The sequence below is a fragment of the Zea mays genome, chromosome 1 (assembly GCF_902167145.1).
Source record: "Zea mays cultivar B73 chromosome 1, Zm-B73-REFERENCE-NAM-5.0, whole genome shotgun sequence".
Lineage (NCBI taxonomy): Eukaryota > Viridiplantae > Streptophyta > Magnoliopsida > Poales > Poaceae > Zea > Zea mays.
The window spans coordinates 64,693,882-64,709,731 of NC_050096.1; the positions used below are offsets into that span (position 1 = coordinate 64,693,882).

Here is a 15,850-nt window from a genome sequence, read left to right on the forward strand (position 1 = left end):
CCTGCACCAGGCCGCGGACTGTCCGACCCCTGGTCACGGACCGTCCGCCCCTGTGCAGAGAGCACCGGCGCCGGTTCTTGTTTAGTGATTGGAGCCCCAAAATGGCACCAACAATATGGTTTATCCATTGTTTAAGAATTAAAGTTAATGTTAAAAGTGCTTAATTATTTAACACTAGTTGATTACCCGTGCGTTGTGACGGCTCACAACAATACCCACGTAAATTATCCACCAAAAAATCTTAAGGTTTTTTATTGGTTGTCTCCACTCTTCGCATAATATTTTTTATGAACGCATGGGTACCATAAACAACAAATCAGAGACCTCATCCCTCGCCTTCCCCACTTCCAAGGTTTCGTAGAACAGGGGGGAAGAGAAGTGGCAGGCATACCTGTTCGTTGCCGGAGAAGGACACGACGAAGACCTAGACATCTGGAGACGACATAGGTAGTATACCGCTAGATATATTGGTAGATAGCACACAAGCAGAGAAAGAAGCCCAGCCGGATAAGCTCCAAACCAAGAGGCACCTGCACCAGGCATTGGTCCGAGAAGGGCGAGAGAATGCGAGTGTCTTCCCAGCCCTGGACCCACCAAAGCGACACAACACCACCACCAACTTCGTAGCATATGCCGACTGCTACCACGCTACGAGCCTTAGTTGTCCAATATCTCAGACCTGGACTCCCCATCGCTAAGATATCCTAAGTGTGGCAGGCGCCACCATGTCCTCCTCGATGGCACGCACAGAGAAAGGTCAGGAGCATGACCGACTCGCCCCGTACCCACATCGACAAGCGTCGATCGGCTCGCGGCTACGACCGTGGACGGGGGCAGCAGGTTGGGGAGGAAGAATAGGGCGAAGACCGGGAAGACGAACAGGACGTCTCACGACGACGAAGACGATGGTGCACGCATGATGTGAAACATCCTCGTGGACGTGCAATTGCCCCTACACAATTCGGTGTTGGGGCTGGTGTCGGACGAATACGGGGAGGAGGCGCCTGCTCCTATGCCTTTTGCCGAGAATGGGGTGACACGGAGGTGGAGGCATGAGGGGAGAGAGAAAAGAAGTAGAATGGTGAACGAGGTGGTGACAACTGAGGTGAGGACCATCATTATCGTGTGGAGGTATAGATGACTAAATGGGTCGTGTCTGGCGAGCCGGCTCGAGACACAACCCATTTAATAGTGCCTGGGCCAACCCGGCACAAGCGCCGTGCGGTGCTTGGGCCGTAGCCTCGACCCGTAGTGCTGGCTCATCCCGGCACGATTATTTTTTTATTTTATAAAAAATCATATTTATATATGTATAATTTATATTCAATATTATAAACACCTGAGCATGATGTTCTACTGGTTAGACAACTTTTTCTAGTGTCTTCCTCCACCCTTCTTCCATCAGGGTGTGAGTTCGAACCCCACCTACTGCACCGCTTTTTAACATACCCCACATGTTATACTGCTTTTTAATATTTTACGCTGAGTTGATTTGAAATAAATGTAGAGACTTTTTGTAAAAATATGACGCGGGACGACCGTTGAAACTGGTGCTTTAAGTATACTAGTCGGTTACCCTGCGTTGCGACGGCTCACAACAATACCCACGTAAATTATCCACCAAAAAGACCACAAGAATTTTTATTGTTTGTCTCCGCTCTTCACATAATATTTTTTTATAAACGCATGAGTATCATAGATAGTAAATCAGAGACCCCCATCTCTCGCCTCCCTCACTTCCAAGGTTTCGTAGGGCAGGAGGGGAAGGGAAGAGGCGGACATACATGTTCGTTGCCAGAGAATGACACGACGAAGACCTAGGTATTTGGAGGTGACATAGGTAGTATACCGCTAGACATATAGGGAGAGAGCACGCAAGCGGATAAAGAAGCCCAGCCGGAGCAGCTCCAAACCGAGAGGCACCCGCACCACATGTCAATCCGAGAAGGGCAAGAGAATGCGAGTGCCTTCCCAACCCTAGACCTGCTGAAGCGACAACACCACCACCAACTCCGTAGCATATGCCGATTGCTGTCACGTTATGGGCCTTAGTTGTCCAGTATCTCAGACCTAGACTCCTCATCGCTAAGATAACCTAAGCGTGGCAGGTGCCACCATATCCTCCTCGACGGCACGCACGAAGAAAGGCTAGGAGCATGACCGACTCGCCCTGTACCCGCGTCGACGAGCATAGGTCGGCTCGCGACTGGAATTGTGGGCGGGGACAACAGGTTGGGGAGGAAAAACATGGTGAAGGTCGGGAACACGAACAAGACGTTCGACGATGGTGAAAACGATGGTGCGTGTATGATGTGAAACGTCCTTGTGGACGTGCAATGGCAACTGCGCGAGTCGATGTGAGGGCTGGTGTCAGACGAATACGGGGAGGAGGCGCATGCTCCTATGCCACCTGTCGAGAATGGGCGGCGCGGAGGTGGAGGCATGAGGGGAGAGAGAAAAGAAGTATAATGACGAATGAGGTGGTGGCAACTGAGACGATGACCATCATTATCGTGCGAAAGTATTGATGACCAAATAAGTCGTGTCTAGCGAGCCGTCCCGAGGCACGACCCATTTAATAGTGTCTGGGCCAACCCGGCACGAGCGTCGTACGGTGCTTGGACCGTAGCCTCGACCCATAGTGCTGGTCCGGTCCGACACGATAAATTTTTTATTTTATAAAAAAATCATATATACATATGTACAATTTACATTATTATAAACATCTTGGCATGATGTTATATTAATATTTTACTCTGAGTTGATTTGGAATCGCTTTTTAACATTTTATGCTGAGTTGATTTGGAAGAAAAGTATGAACTTTTTATTAAAAAATGACGCAGTATGATCGTTGAAACTGATGTTTTAAGTATAGTAGAGAAGTAGAGACTATCAACGTCGATGTCGTATATATTCATGTCATATAATGTCATTTGGTCGTTGAAGGCGCGTGTACCAGAACTAACAAACCAAGAAGCACTCGATCCTCAGAGGATGACGCATCCGTTGCCCGCGGCCTGCTCCTCGTAGCACACCACGGCGGCACCGGGGAAAGGATGCGCCGGGACCGGAGCTGGTGGACGGCATGCGCTGCAGCCGGTGCAGCACGGCAGCGGCTTCTTGGCCTCCTCGCCGGCGGCGGGCTTCTTGGCGGCCTCGGGCTGCTTCTCCGGGCCGACGCTGAGCACGCGCGGCTCGAACTTGGCCTTGCGCAGCGCCTTGGCCACGCGCACCACGTCCACCTCCCCCACCACCGTCAGCGTCCCCTCCCCGTCCACCGCCATCGACTTCACGCCTGCGACGCCGCTCACGCGGGCACAGCCAAACAATGCTTACGCGCCGCCGGCCATTATTGCAGCCAAGAATCACCGTACCGGGAATGCAAATTCATGTGCGATATATATACCCTTGAACTTGGCGATGATGCTCATGGCTCTGGCCTTGCACCCGTCGCCGACGACGTCCACCTTCAGCACAATCTTCTGCGATGATCAAAAGACCGGTCAGCAGCAGATACGACATTACTGGGCATTAATTTCAGCAAAACGTGGTTTCATTTGCACCTGTGTTAAGAATTAAGATGAAATGGAATGGAAGAGGGTGCCGGTCGAGGAGCAGTAGCAGACGAACCTTGGAGTCCGGCATGGCGGTAGAGGAGCAATCGATCCACCGCGTACGCCAATGGGAAGAAGAAGAAGGTTATAAAGACTACGGAGACGTGTGTTCTTGTTTAATCAGGAGGGTTCGTGAGCACAGCTGGGTTATATGACGGTTAGGGGATAATAGATTGTCAGTCATACCGAGAATCGAAAATGTGATTTTCCCTCCGATCCTCTCGTCTGGCTGCACCACGTACACTCATGATTGCACAAAGGTCAACCACCAAAGCCGCATCACGAGATGCACTCCGCAGCTTGATTGGATTATTATGATAACTCAAATGAGCTAGCTTTCATTAAGACAATAACTTTTATTATCTCGTATTTTACACGTGTGAGAAACCACATATTAGTACCAATGCTCAATGCTATGGTTTGGACTCTGGATTGGTGATAGATACCACTATACCGGCATATAATTCATCAGTTTAAATTTTTGCAAAACCCACTCAACAAAATCCCCCCACGTTCATAATGTCCACTAAATTCAACAAACAAATTGTAGAGACTTAACACGTCATAAAAAAACCAACGGCTCAAATCGCTAGATAACGCTCTCTTTTAATCACTAAAATCTAATGGATAACACTCTCCCCTTCCCGTGATACCGTCGCCCCTAGCCTCCCCTCCCCCACGTCCCCGCCGCCCCTCTCGCTCACTCACGCTGTTACTGTCGCTGTCGCCGCCACCATCGACTCCTCCACTCCACGGTATCGTAGCGTTAACACGGCCTATACACTAGTCTTCAGAAAGTCTCACTGTGGCACTTTGATTGTTCTTTTGCGGCTTGTTTGGATATATGAATTTCTAGGTAAGCATCTTTGTTTTTTTTCAAATGAAGAGTAATCATGTCCCTAACATAGAAAAAAGTACTCCCGCGTCTTATAAGCTTGACTAGAGAGATTACCTGATGTGAATGCATTTTAGATAGTCGAGTACAATTGTACAATTTTAGCACGTGTTTTTTGTACCTGAAGAAAAAAAAACAATGTTGATAATAAAAGCGATTTTTTTCATTGTTGATCCTGAAAATATGTAGGGTTTCTTTGGCTGCAGCCTCCCCGGTTTAGGTTGGAGTACTTGCAAAACGAAATTGCTGGCTGGAGATCTTAGCCGTCCGTATCAATGTAGACAGTCCAGATTCACCAAAATTTCACCCTTTCTATATAAAATAAAAACCGCCCACAGCAAAATCTTCTTGTGCTCCTCTTTTCCAACTCTCCGCGCCGATCTCCAAATCCCAAAACCCTGACCCATCCACCTCCTCTTCCGCCGCCACCAGCCCAGTAGCCCACCATCACCGCCGACATGGGAGGAGGAGGCGGCGGCCGCAAGGCCCGCAACTTCGCGACCTTCCGCCTCTTTCCGCGCGCCGGCGCTGCCGATCCCAACGACCGCGTCTTTGTCCGCGTCGACAACAACGACTACACCGTTCCCGGGTTCGCCGATGAGGACTCCTTCGACCCCTCCTTCGGCGATGGCAACTTCCACTCTGCCTCCGGCCCCCTCCCAGAACACGTCCGCCGCGAGATCCTCGAGCTTGGCCTCCCCGACGACGGTTACAACTACCTCTCCCACCTCCGCGAGCTCCGTCCCGCCGCCGTCGCCGCCTCATCCTTCGTCCCCAGCTCCACTGCGCGCCCCGAGCCTGTCCCGCTCGATGTCAAGGTCACTCCTTTTTCTACCAGAGCCCCCGTCTTTTTTAGCAACTGGGACTGGAATGCTTAAGGTTTTTAATCCTTTTCTGTGTGTAGGCTTATGATGCAAGTAGGGTACGGGTTGGTCCCAGCGAGGGTGAACTGGACGAGGGGAAGACGATGTGTAAGGTGGCTGCCAAGACTGCACCAGTGAGGCGAATTGAGAAGGCTGTCGACCCAGATGTCGCCAGGTTGCTCGATGAGAGCGATGTGTCTCATGTTGGGTCTGAGGATGAGGGCCTGGAGGAAGATTTTGTCATCATAGCTAACCAGGCTGAGGGGGAGGAATTCGAGGAAGATGACATAGAAGGGATGGAAGAGTGGAATGGTGTTTTGAGTGATGTGGAAGAGGAGGAGTTCGATTTTGACGAGGATGAGCCAAAGCCAAGAGTGAGACGATTGCTGGATGAACAATTTGATCTAGTGAGCCTACTTATTACTTAACTTATTTACCCCTCTTTTTCTTTCTATACACAAGGCAGATTAGCATTTGGGGATGTATTTAGAAACATAATTTGACCATCAATTACTCTTGCGATACTACATCAATTGCATCAAAAGCAGTTTCTATAATTTGGGTAACTATTGATCAAAATCTACTAAAAGTTTGTCATTTGGTCTTTTGTACATTGGGAAAAAATTGGGGAGTTTACATTACTTGTTATTATGTTGAACTTTTAACATGACTTATAAATTGGTAAAGTTAGTCGAAAGGATGTGAGATTATATGCACATAATACTAAGTAATCCAATTTATTATGCAAAACATAAATGAAAATTCACTTTGATTTATATGTAGGCATAAACATATCTGTCCTGTACTCCTGTCGTGTCAACTGTACCTCTGCTTTTATAGCTTCGTGAGGGAATATTAAGGCAAATTGTTAATTATAGATATCACTTAAATTATTTCCCCCTGTACTATGTTGGAAGGTATCTCGTGTATATTGTATAGAACCTCTGGATAGGAAATACAATTAGTTCTTAATTAACATACATGATGCCTCATCAGCCTTTAGTGTTTATGACGTTTATAATGTAGTCCATTGCTTAAAGTTGACTTAGATGTTGCAGATCCTGTTCTAAAAAAATACTTTTTCTAAATAAACTTTCAGCTTGCTTTGGAAGAGTATGGAGACAGTGATGATGATGGCGGGGTTGTTAAAGGTGGGGAATATGAACTGCCAAGCGAGGCTTTAGATGAACTGAAATTGTTCCAAAATCAGAATGTATCTGTTGACGAAGAATATAGAACACCAGCAGATTTTGTTCGTCAAAAACTGGACTCAAGCGCGGCAGACGAGGTGGATGAATCTGCTTGTGTGATAAAAAAATGTTCTGAATACGCTGAAAGATATTTCAATGAAACTGCAGAAGATGTGGTAGTACTTGTGTCGGAAAGCAGTGATGAATCTGAAGTTTGGGACTGTGAGACCATTGTTTCCACATTCTCTAACCTTGATAATCATCCTGGGAAAATTGAAACTCCAGGAATCCACAGAAAGCGGCTCCCTAGAGTTTTCCCTGGAGAAACAACTACGACAAATGACATCATCAAGCTTCATGGGAAAGAGAAACTGCCAGTAGAATACCTGCCACAGAGGAGAAGAAATGGTGAAAAGGAGAAGAAAGTAAAGCCCGTAGAAGCTTCTGTCACTGATAAATTTAAAAAAGGAGCTGAGAAGGAAACAAAAGAGGACAAGAAGGCAAGAAAGGTACAAATGTTTCTAGATGAACCTTGTGCCTATATATTACTTCGTCCCAAAATAAGTGTACATCTTGCTTATCAAGGTGTCAAACTTTTCTAAATTTTACCAAGTATATATAAAAATATTAATACCTATGTTGTATAATAAATAGCATTAGATTGATTGTATAATAGTGTATAATAAACTTATTTAGAGATATAAATATTGATATTTTCTCTATATACTTGGTCAAACTTAAAAGAAGTTTGACAACTCGATGAACGAGATGTTCACTTATTTTGGGACAGAGTGAGTGTTTGATTGACTAATGTAGAACTGTAAAAAGTAAAGCGTGTTTATTTTGTTTAATCAATTGGTTCTTCATTGGGCCAGTGGGGCCAACCTTTCCAAGGTGTTCATGTGATGTGACCTAATTTTGTTTTGTAAACACTTCTAGAGATAAGTAACATGTATTTAGTTCATGATGATCAATATGCATTAACTTGTGATAAATAGTGTCAATTTTTTATCACAAGAAATTGTCTCTTGGCCTTTTAACATGGTATTTAACAGAGAATTTTGACTATCTTTCTCTATTGCATATTTTAGATCTTGTTTAAAAATTTTATGGTATTTTGTTTTGTTAAGACAATAACTCTATTAATATATAAGTTTGTGATACAAAGTTGATGTCATTAGATTTGTATTAAAAAGTACTTTTTTATGATTAAAAGTTTGTATTGCAAAAACGATAGTTATTATTAGTCAAAGGCTTATCCTAACAAAACAAAATATGCGTTAGATTCACAACTAGCGGGAGTAATTACTTTTTGAGCCAATCCTACTCTCCACATGTGACTGTTCTAATATGAATAGTAAAAATATTTATAGCTGATGATTTTAAAGGTTTAATAACACTCGTGCCAGAATGACGATTTGGTTATTTGTATTGCATCTTGATCTTCCGGATGGCTTAGTTAATACTCCCTCTGTTCTAAATTAAAATCCGTTTTATTTAATTAATAGGTTCATACAATACTTGATGTATGTGTTTTGTATGTGTCTAGATTCATCGTCATCCATTTGAATATAGACATAAAAACCAAGAGCTAAAACGAATACTATTTTGGAACGGAGGGCATAATGTTTTTATGCAATGATGCAATGGACCTCTTTGTCAAGTGGTTCGCAAAACTTTTTCTTACAAAAAGTGATTCACAAAACCTTCTTAGAAAAAGTGATTCTCAAAACCTGTGTGACAGTAGATATCATTTATCCTTATGGAACTGGTGAAAATTATTTTCACAAGTCTTACATTCTTGGCTTGCCTTTTTGCTACCTCTAGGCAGCAGTGAAAGAAGAAAAGAGAGAAGCCCGGAAAGCAAAGAAAGAGCTCAAAGGCCTGTATAAATCAGAAACACAGAAGGCTCAGAAAGTTGCTGCTGTTACTGGACCATCGTCCATACGATTAATGTAAGTCACCATTTTGATTGTAAGTTTCATCCTATCAATTAAGTAGACTTGTAGGCATTGAATCGTTGAAACTCGCTTCAATCCTGATCGGCATCTTGTGCTTTCGTGATGAATTGAACCATCATCCCGTGTCCTCTTTGATGTGGACTTATTTGGGATCTTACATAAACAACTAGCTTGGAGAAACTGTGGAAAAACACTTTGGCTGCTTCAAATAATGACGTTAAATTAATTTGTTATTTATACCTTTTATGGCTTCTTAAATGAATGAGTAATGACTATAACAGGTGATGGTTGTCCGCCAGGACAAATGCATCAAAGCTACGAAAGATTCATGATACCAGTTCATCTTTGTGCCATGCTCGTGGATTTTGTGGACAAGATACCCAATGCATAGTTCTTGCCTTTGAGTTATATAATCTTGTTGCATTATATAGAGTTCTTGCGTCTTCTCTTCTGAAACACGACGTTTGCTATGCTATTCAAAAACAGAGGCATTGTAGCACTGCTATGTATTAATTCAGTTAATCGAAGGAGAAGATAAGAAGTTTATACGCACTATCGAAAGCGTGTCGGATTCTTCAAAGAACCTTGCGAATGGAGTCATGATGGTAGGCCGTAGTCGTTTTTATGAACATGGCTCGCAAGCAGGGCTCGCCGTTGAACGCCAGGTTAAATTCGCTACGATGAATTTTGGTTTTGGCAAAATGTTAACTAGATCAAGATGTTAACTAAATATGTTGACAAAAATCTGAATGAAACATTTAAAGGGACTGACGTTTAAGAGGAGCACCAGGTTAATTCGGCTACAGATTATTTTCGTTGTCCCATATCTGAAGGGACGGTTATGTCTACGAGAAACTAAATTACTTTATCTGTATAAAAATAAAAGCCCAAAATCACTTATAAAGACCTACACAAATTATATACTTATATAGATGTCCCTCTGTCGCAAAATAAAACTCGTCTTAGAGAAATAGTAGATTTATATAGTACTTAATCTATACTACTCTATTAAGAAGCTAAAAAGAGCTTCCACACCTCGTGCTTGCCCCGCGCCCCCGCCTGCGCGTGCAGAGACATAGGCCTCGCCGTCGTGATTGATGCGCCACCGCTGCACCGGCCCCGCCGCCGTGATTACCACGCCACTTATGCCCTCGCCCTCGCTCTGTCTCGCGTTCGCGTGCCCCCCCGCAGCGCAGGTCCGCGACCGCACCCCTCCCCCCCCCCGCCCCACATAGGTCCGGTCCCCGGCGCCGGCGCCGCGATGCCCAGGATCAGAAGCGGCGACCTCGCTCTTGCCGCTCAAGCACGAAAGAAGCCCCGTCGAGCCGGAGGCCGCGTGTCGTGTTCCGGCCCTCGACGCCGTGCTCGACCGCAATACGACCTTCCTCTTCCTTCGCCGAGTGTGATCGTTCCTGGCTTCCCTCCTGCATCCGCATCGGATCCCCATGCCGAGGCTGGAAAGCTGTACGACCTTCGCACTCCGCTACGCGCAAGTGGCGGCCTCGCTCCTGCCGCTCAAGCACGAAAGAAGCCCATCGAGCCAAAGGCCGTGCGATGTGTTCCAGCCCTCGACGCCGTGCTCGACCATGATACGCCCTTCCGCTTCCTTCGCCAAGTGTGCTCGTTCCTGGCTTCCTTCGCCAGAGTAATATCTGAGTCAGCAACTTGACTTCATTTGAATCATGCGGCTTCTTAGGTTTCAGTCTGACTAAATATCTAAGTTTGCAGCCGCACCTTTTGTTTCATGTCTTCTTTGGGGGTGGCCGGGTGGAGTGGGTTGGAGCTGCAAAGTCCCTGATTTTTAATGCATTTTGTCAGAGTAGCCACATGGTATGTGTTATTTTCTGATGGTTGGTGAACCGATGTTCAGTTTGAATAGGGTGGCATTCTGACGACAACAGGTATATCTTTGCTATTTACTTCCTTGTTCGCAGTGTGATGGCTTTTGGCCTTTTGCCTTGCGCCTAGAACAATAACAATGACTAATAGAATCAGCGGGGCAACATCCGATATATTATCTAATTATCGTGGCTGGTGCTGAGGCAGTTGCGTTGTGTGGTGGGTCTCAAATCCCAATTAGGCTAGGAAGATTAGATTCTAGGTGAGAAATTGCAATGATTTTTTTAATTTACTCCTCCAGCTTACGGTTATAAAAAAGCTATGTGTTTTGTCTTTGTATCGTTAGTTTCCTCAAGATAGCTTCTGGACTTACTGAACAAACTTGCAATAGCACTCAAGTATCTTCCTCCTGCACTGAATAAGACAACACTCCCTTTGATGCTGTTGAGGAACACCCACATGGGAGGTCAACGGTAATTGTAATTGTAGCCCTAGGTGTCAATGGAACACCATCGCCAAAATTCATTGCAAGTCCACTGAAGGTATTACTCTTGACACTATCATGTATGGCATCCTACTCCACTTTATATTGAGTATCATGAAGAAAAACACTCGTGGTGTTGCTGATAGACTGACAATTGCATACCACGGCCATCAACAGGTCCTCTGAACCAAAGAGACGCTTGATGGGCTAAATGAAAGATCCAGGCATCATTTTCTTTGATGGAGTCAAGTATGTCTTTGTCTTGCAACATTTAGCATGTTTTGCAAGGTTTATAGTTCGTTATACTTGTAAACCGGAAAACCATAAAGCGCCAAAAAGGACAACATGATATATGTTATTTATCAACGTAGATTCAAAGAGCGTGCTAGGTACTTATTTGTTCGTTCATTCAACTCAACACATGGATGCAGATCAAATGTGCCACCAATATTTCACTGTTACATAAATCCAGTAAGATTTATCTCTTTTTCTGATCTTGTATAAAAAATAGTCTAGAATATTTTGCTTTCATAGTTTGTTACCACCTGATTTGAAGTGTAAAACTTGTACTATCTCATTTAATATATAGAAATTGTATTAACACACAGACACTTAATTAGGTATATGTTCGTGCGTTGCTACGAAATTAATATGATAACATACATCAATATGCAAAAAATATTTTGTTTTATTATATTGATCCTGTAGCAACGTACGGTCATATAACTAATCTTTACACCTATTAAGAACCTAAGGAGGGCGTCCACACCCTATGCCCCCGCCTCGTGTTCCCTGTCTCGCAGCAATCAACACCCGCCGCTCGTTCCCCGTGCCACCTGCCTCTCCACCGCGACAGGCGCCGCGCAAACGCCGCCCCCACGCGCTCCCCCTCCTGTCGCCCTGCTCCCCCTCCCCCCGACCGGGATCTGCGGCTGCTGCCATCCTCAAAACGCCGGAGGCCATGGGGTTCGACTGCGCGCACCGCTCTGCACTGGATGCCATGGGATTCGACTACGTGCACCGCTCTGCTGTAGACATCGTCATCGTCGATGTCCTCCTCCGCTACATCACCCACCTGGACTGGTCTGCCGCCTTCCATGCCAACCTCGCCGGCCACGCACTCGCCAACGAGCTCGACGTTGTACAGGTGCTCGCAGGTGGTCGGCACCGACACGGACGGCTTCGCGGGCGCGGCGGCCACGGACCGCTGCCTCGTTGGCTTCGGTGTAATTAGAGACCTCATGGTGTTCGTCGACAACTAACTCGAGTAAGAAAACTCGAATTTGAACCAGAGCTAGAGATTTCAGGGATCTGTTATGGGCTTTCAGACGGCTGGGTACTTGGGGCCAGGGGATCTGGTAGATGCCTTGGGTTGATTGGTAGATGCGATGGTTTTTTGTCCTATGGTTTGGTATAGCTTTGCAGTTCTAGGATTTGTTGTCATGATTTACCTCATAATGTAGGCAAAATGAGGCATTTCATGATTTGCCTAAATGGTCAATTTAGTGACGAAATTTTATATATTTTTTTTAAAAAGTTAAACGTTATGTGTTTTAAAAGAGGGAGTACATGGGGAAGAATCTTGTGCTTGGAGTAGGTAATTGTGGTTCTAGAGTAACTAACGAGTAGGCTTACCTTAAATAATATCTATTGGATTGTTGGAAATGAACTTAAAATCTACTATGTTTTATTGTAAGCAACCAAACTTTAGTTCTTGGTCATGCATCTAGATTTGCTAACTTTTTTTGTTCCCGCGGCAATATACTTAATCCATCTTGAGATTTGCTAAATCGAAGTGACTTACATGACTCTCTGCCCGTAGGGGCAGATGCACGAGATCACTTAAGTGGATCTGCTGCCTTGATGTGAATTTTTGCTAAGTTAACATTGTTATCAACCTAAAGTTGGTGTATGTTTTCTAAATCGGGAATTTGGACTCAATTTGCTGCAAGGGTCACTTGGATTTTTAGTTGGTCGCAATGAATAATGCAATATATCTATCTAACACAAACCATTCTATATCTGCTGACTGTCAGTATTGAAATATTTTGTTTCCATATTCAGTCCTTTTCTTTTTTTCTTTTTCCCTGATTGCAGTGATTACCGAAGGATGGATGAGCACGATCAATATGAGTCAATTGGTTTAGATGATTCACTCGAGGATGAGAGGAATCTTGATGAAACCATGGCTGATCGAAGGGTCGTAGAAGTAGAGCCTAATGCAAGGGATGTGAGGACTGGTGTAGCAGATGACAAGAAGTATGCCTTCAAGACAAGTTTTAGTTACTGTATGATATTAGAGAAATTATCATATTTATATTCTAGATTAATGATCTTGATTGAACTACCGAATGAGTATTTGGTATGTGAACTTATGTTGCATCTTTTGGCTCTCGTGAATTATTGCTTAGGGCACCGTACTGGTTCTTGGGTTACTGACATGTATATAGAAATGAGAATCAACAACTAAAACAATCTAAAATAGAAATGAGAGAGTAGGTTTTAAAGTGTTCCTATGTCTATAAAAAAATTTGCACTGGCAAGTTGGACTCTAATCCTAGCAAGTTAGAAGAGTACCACTAAAGTAATTTCCATGTAAATGATCTATATATAGAAATACAATAAGTACACGTGAAAATGTAAATGGTCTACATAATGATGTTTTTTCATGATGTAACGAAAAGTTCTTGCTTTGAACTTTGTGTTGGAGCCTCGCACAAATGATAAGCTCCATGGTTTATTATCTTCATATGGATCTCCGCCTTCAAGTGGACCTCGCCCGGAATTTTTGCAATTTAACAATTTTCTCATAAAAAAATTACTTTTGGACTGCTCGAAGATTTATTCTAATTTTTTTATCCTTTGCTCAAACCATGACACGGCTCGACGTCGTGACTTATGGCACAGAGATATTGGACGCCATGTTGCACTGGCGCCTAGCTCGCCGCCACAGCTTATGGTGTCGCCGAACTCGAAAAATGCAACAATAACTATTAAATGTTTAATATCATTCTATTCTATTTTAGGTCTTAACAATAGGTATCAATAAAATAATGATCGATCTTTCCTTTTGTAATAGCTACTATCTCACCTTCCTGATTGAGCAAGATAAATCTTTTGTATGGTTCTTATATAAATATTATATTTTCAGTACCTTATATTTAAATGTATAAATTGCTATCATATAAGTGGATTTCTATATGATGACATATTGATTGGGAGAGGCCAGTCACCACCACCACCACTGCACAACTATCAATTGTTGTTGCTTTTCTCTATTTATATATTAATGGCTTGTTTGGGAGGGATTCACTTTAAGAATTTCAGCTTTGATTTTCTAGCTTCTCCATAAAACAACTTCAATAAATTGTTGGAGTGGGTTTGGGGAGTGTTTGGCTTACACATGGACTCTAGATTCTATAAAACAATTGATTTGTGTGAGTTTTCTTGATTATCCTTGATGAATAGTGGTTGTCATGGGAGAATCAAAGCGTTAGGTTGTGTAACTAGTGATGTGGTGAGTAATTTTCATGTAAGGAGGTATGAAAACTGTGTTTGTGAATAATCCTTTGAGGAGCTTCATGAATTTCATAAAGTTGGCCTCTAGTTTCATTGTTTTCAAAGCCAGAGCTCGTGAAGCTAGATCTGTTTGGATGGAAAAGTTGAAACAAACCTAAATTTTTTGAAGTGAAGCCCTCTCAAATAGGTCCTAACTCTTCGATTGTTTTTTTCTTCTTGGACTTGTTAGTTAAATGTCTAAATGTGTATAGAGAAATACTAAAACCAAAATAGCATCAAGGCTACATTAACATATTATTGCATTACGGTATTAGCCTCTTAGGGAAAGCACCTATTCATATAGAGTGTATGCCGAATGAACATTTATATAGTATTATGTAGTGTTTGTTGAATGAACATTTGTAATGGTATGATAGTGCTTTTCGATCGATTAATGGTTTTTGTGTACACTGATATATTAAGGATTGGTTTTACGAGCTCAATGCCACGAATTTTGGTCTTCGTCTAGCACAAAAGATTTATCTTACTCAATTAGAAAGGTGAGATATTAGCCATTACAAAAGATAAAATAGATTATTATTTTGTTGATACTTATTGTTAAGACCTAAAACAAAATAAAATGACATTAAACTTTAAATGGATATTATTGTATTTTTGCGAGCTCGACGCCATGACATGTGGCATCGAGCTTGACGCCAGCGCAACATAGCATCTCATACCTCAGCGCCATAAGTTACGACGCCTCATACCTCGACGCCATAAGTCATGACATCAAACTATGTTACCTCAGCGTCGTGGCTTGTGGTGCCGAACAAAGGGTTCAAAATGAGAATAAGACATCCAGAGGGCAAAAAGTATTTTTTACGAGAAAAGGGTTAAATTGAAAAAAATTGGGATCTCTGCCAAGCCTATCTCTAATCGCTCCTTGCATTGTGCAGAGCTTTTGGTTAAATTGGCAAGGGCCTCTCATCTCGTGCCATAGAAATGACAACAGACACATTTTACCAGCATGTTCGGGGTAAACACCTAACCAGTTTGAGTGTGAGTTTGTATCTGCGGGTACGGGGTGTGGGTTTGATTTTCTCAATAAAAGGGAAATAGTCTCAATATTTCCTATAATCGATTTTGGTGTTTGACGACCATCACAAACCTTGTGGACTAACAAGTTTGCCTAGTTGATCATTTCACAGGTGCATAAGTTCATCTACAACTATTCTAAATCGACTGTCCATCAGAGAAGCTTTTTAGAAAAACACCTAAGCGTGGACCGTCCGCGACACCAGGGTGACCCTCGGACAGGAACACTGCATAAACGCAAGTCAACACTATGGACTGTCCGATGGAGAAGCGAGCACCGTCCGAGACCAAGCGCGGACCGTCCGGCCTCAGGCGCGGACCGTCCGGTCGGTGAAAACCAGAAAACCCCGAAGTTGATAGGTTCGGTAAAATGTATTTTTAGCGTCCTCGCAGACCATCCGGGGTGCA

The 15,850-nt window shown here is 43.6% G+C and overlaps 2 protein-coding genes and 1 long non-coding RNA gene across 8 annotated transcripts; 2 read left to right on the forward strand and 1 right to left on the reverse strand.

The window, feature by feature from the left end:
- Nucleotides 1–2,848: 2,848 nt before the first annotated feature.
- LOC109943634 (heavy metal-associated isoprenylated plant protein 39) lies at nt 2,849–3,728 on the reverse strand. Its single transcript, XM_020547134.1, has 3 exons — nt 3,631–3,728; nt 3,407–3,482; nt 2,849–3,295 (listed from the first exon to the last, which is right to left on the reverse strand). Exons 1-3 carry the CDS (start codon nt 3,643–3,645, stop codon nt 2,988–2,990), a joined length of 399 nt encoding a protein of 132 aa, XP_020402723.1. The 5' UTR covers nt 3,646–3,728; the 3' UTR covers nt 2,849–2,987.
- Nucleotides 3,729–4,859: 1,131 nt separating this feature from the next.
- LOC103635543 (protein LTV1 homolog) lies at nt 4,860–9,078 on the forward strand. Of its 2 annotated transcripts, XM_020547136.3 has the most exons (5): nt 4,860–5,327; nt 5,414–5,779; nt 6,472–7,071; nt 8,390–8,517; nt 8,805–9,078. In XM_020547136.3, the coding sequence occupies exons 1-5, from the start codon at nt 4,968–4,970 to the stop codon at nt 8,806–8,808; spliced, it is 1,458 nt and encodes a 485-aa protein (XP_020402725.1). In that variant the 5' UTR covers nt 4,860–4,967; the 3' UTR covers nt 8,809–9,078. The 2 variants fall into 2 exon arrangements, with proteins under 2 accessions (XP_020402725.1, XP_008656198.1); XM_008657976.4 differs by lacking the exon at nt 8,805–9,078 and having other exon boundaries at nt 8,390–8,760.
- Nucleotides 9,079–9,403: 325 nt separating this feature from the next.
- On the forward strand, nt 9,404–13,261 carry LOC118475886 (uncharacterized). 5 transcript variants are annotated; one of them, XR_004855199.1, is made up of 4 exons: nt 9,404–10,926; nt 11,024–11,095; nt 11,650–12,113; nt 12,944–13,261. It is a non-coding gene; the product is annotated as an uncharacterized lncRNA (long non-coding RNA). The 5 variants fall into 5 exon arrangements; XR_004855181.1 differs by having other exon boundaries at nt 9,404–10,904; XR_004855193.1 differs by having other exon boundaries at nt 9,404–10,168; nt 10,252–10,904; nt 11,024–12,113.
- The last annotated feature ends 2,589 nt before the right edge of the window (nt 13,262–15,850 follow it).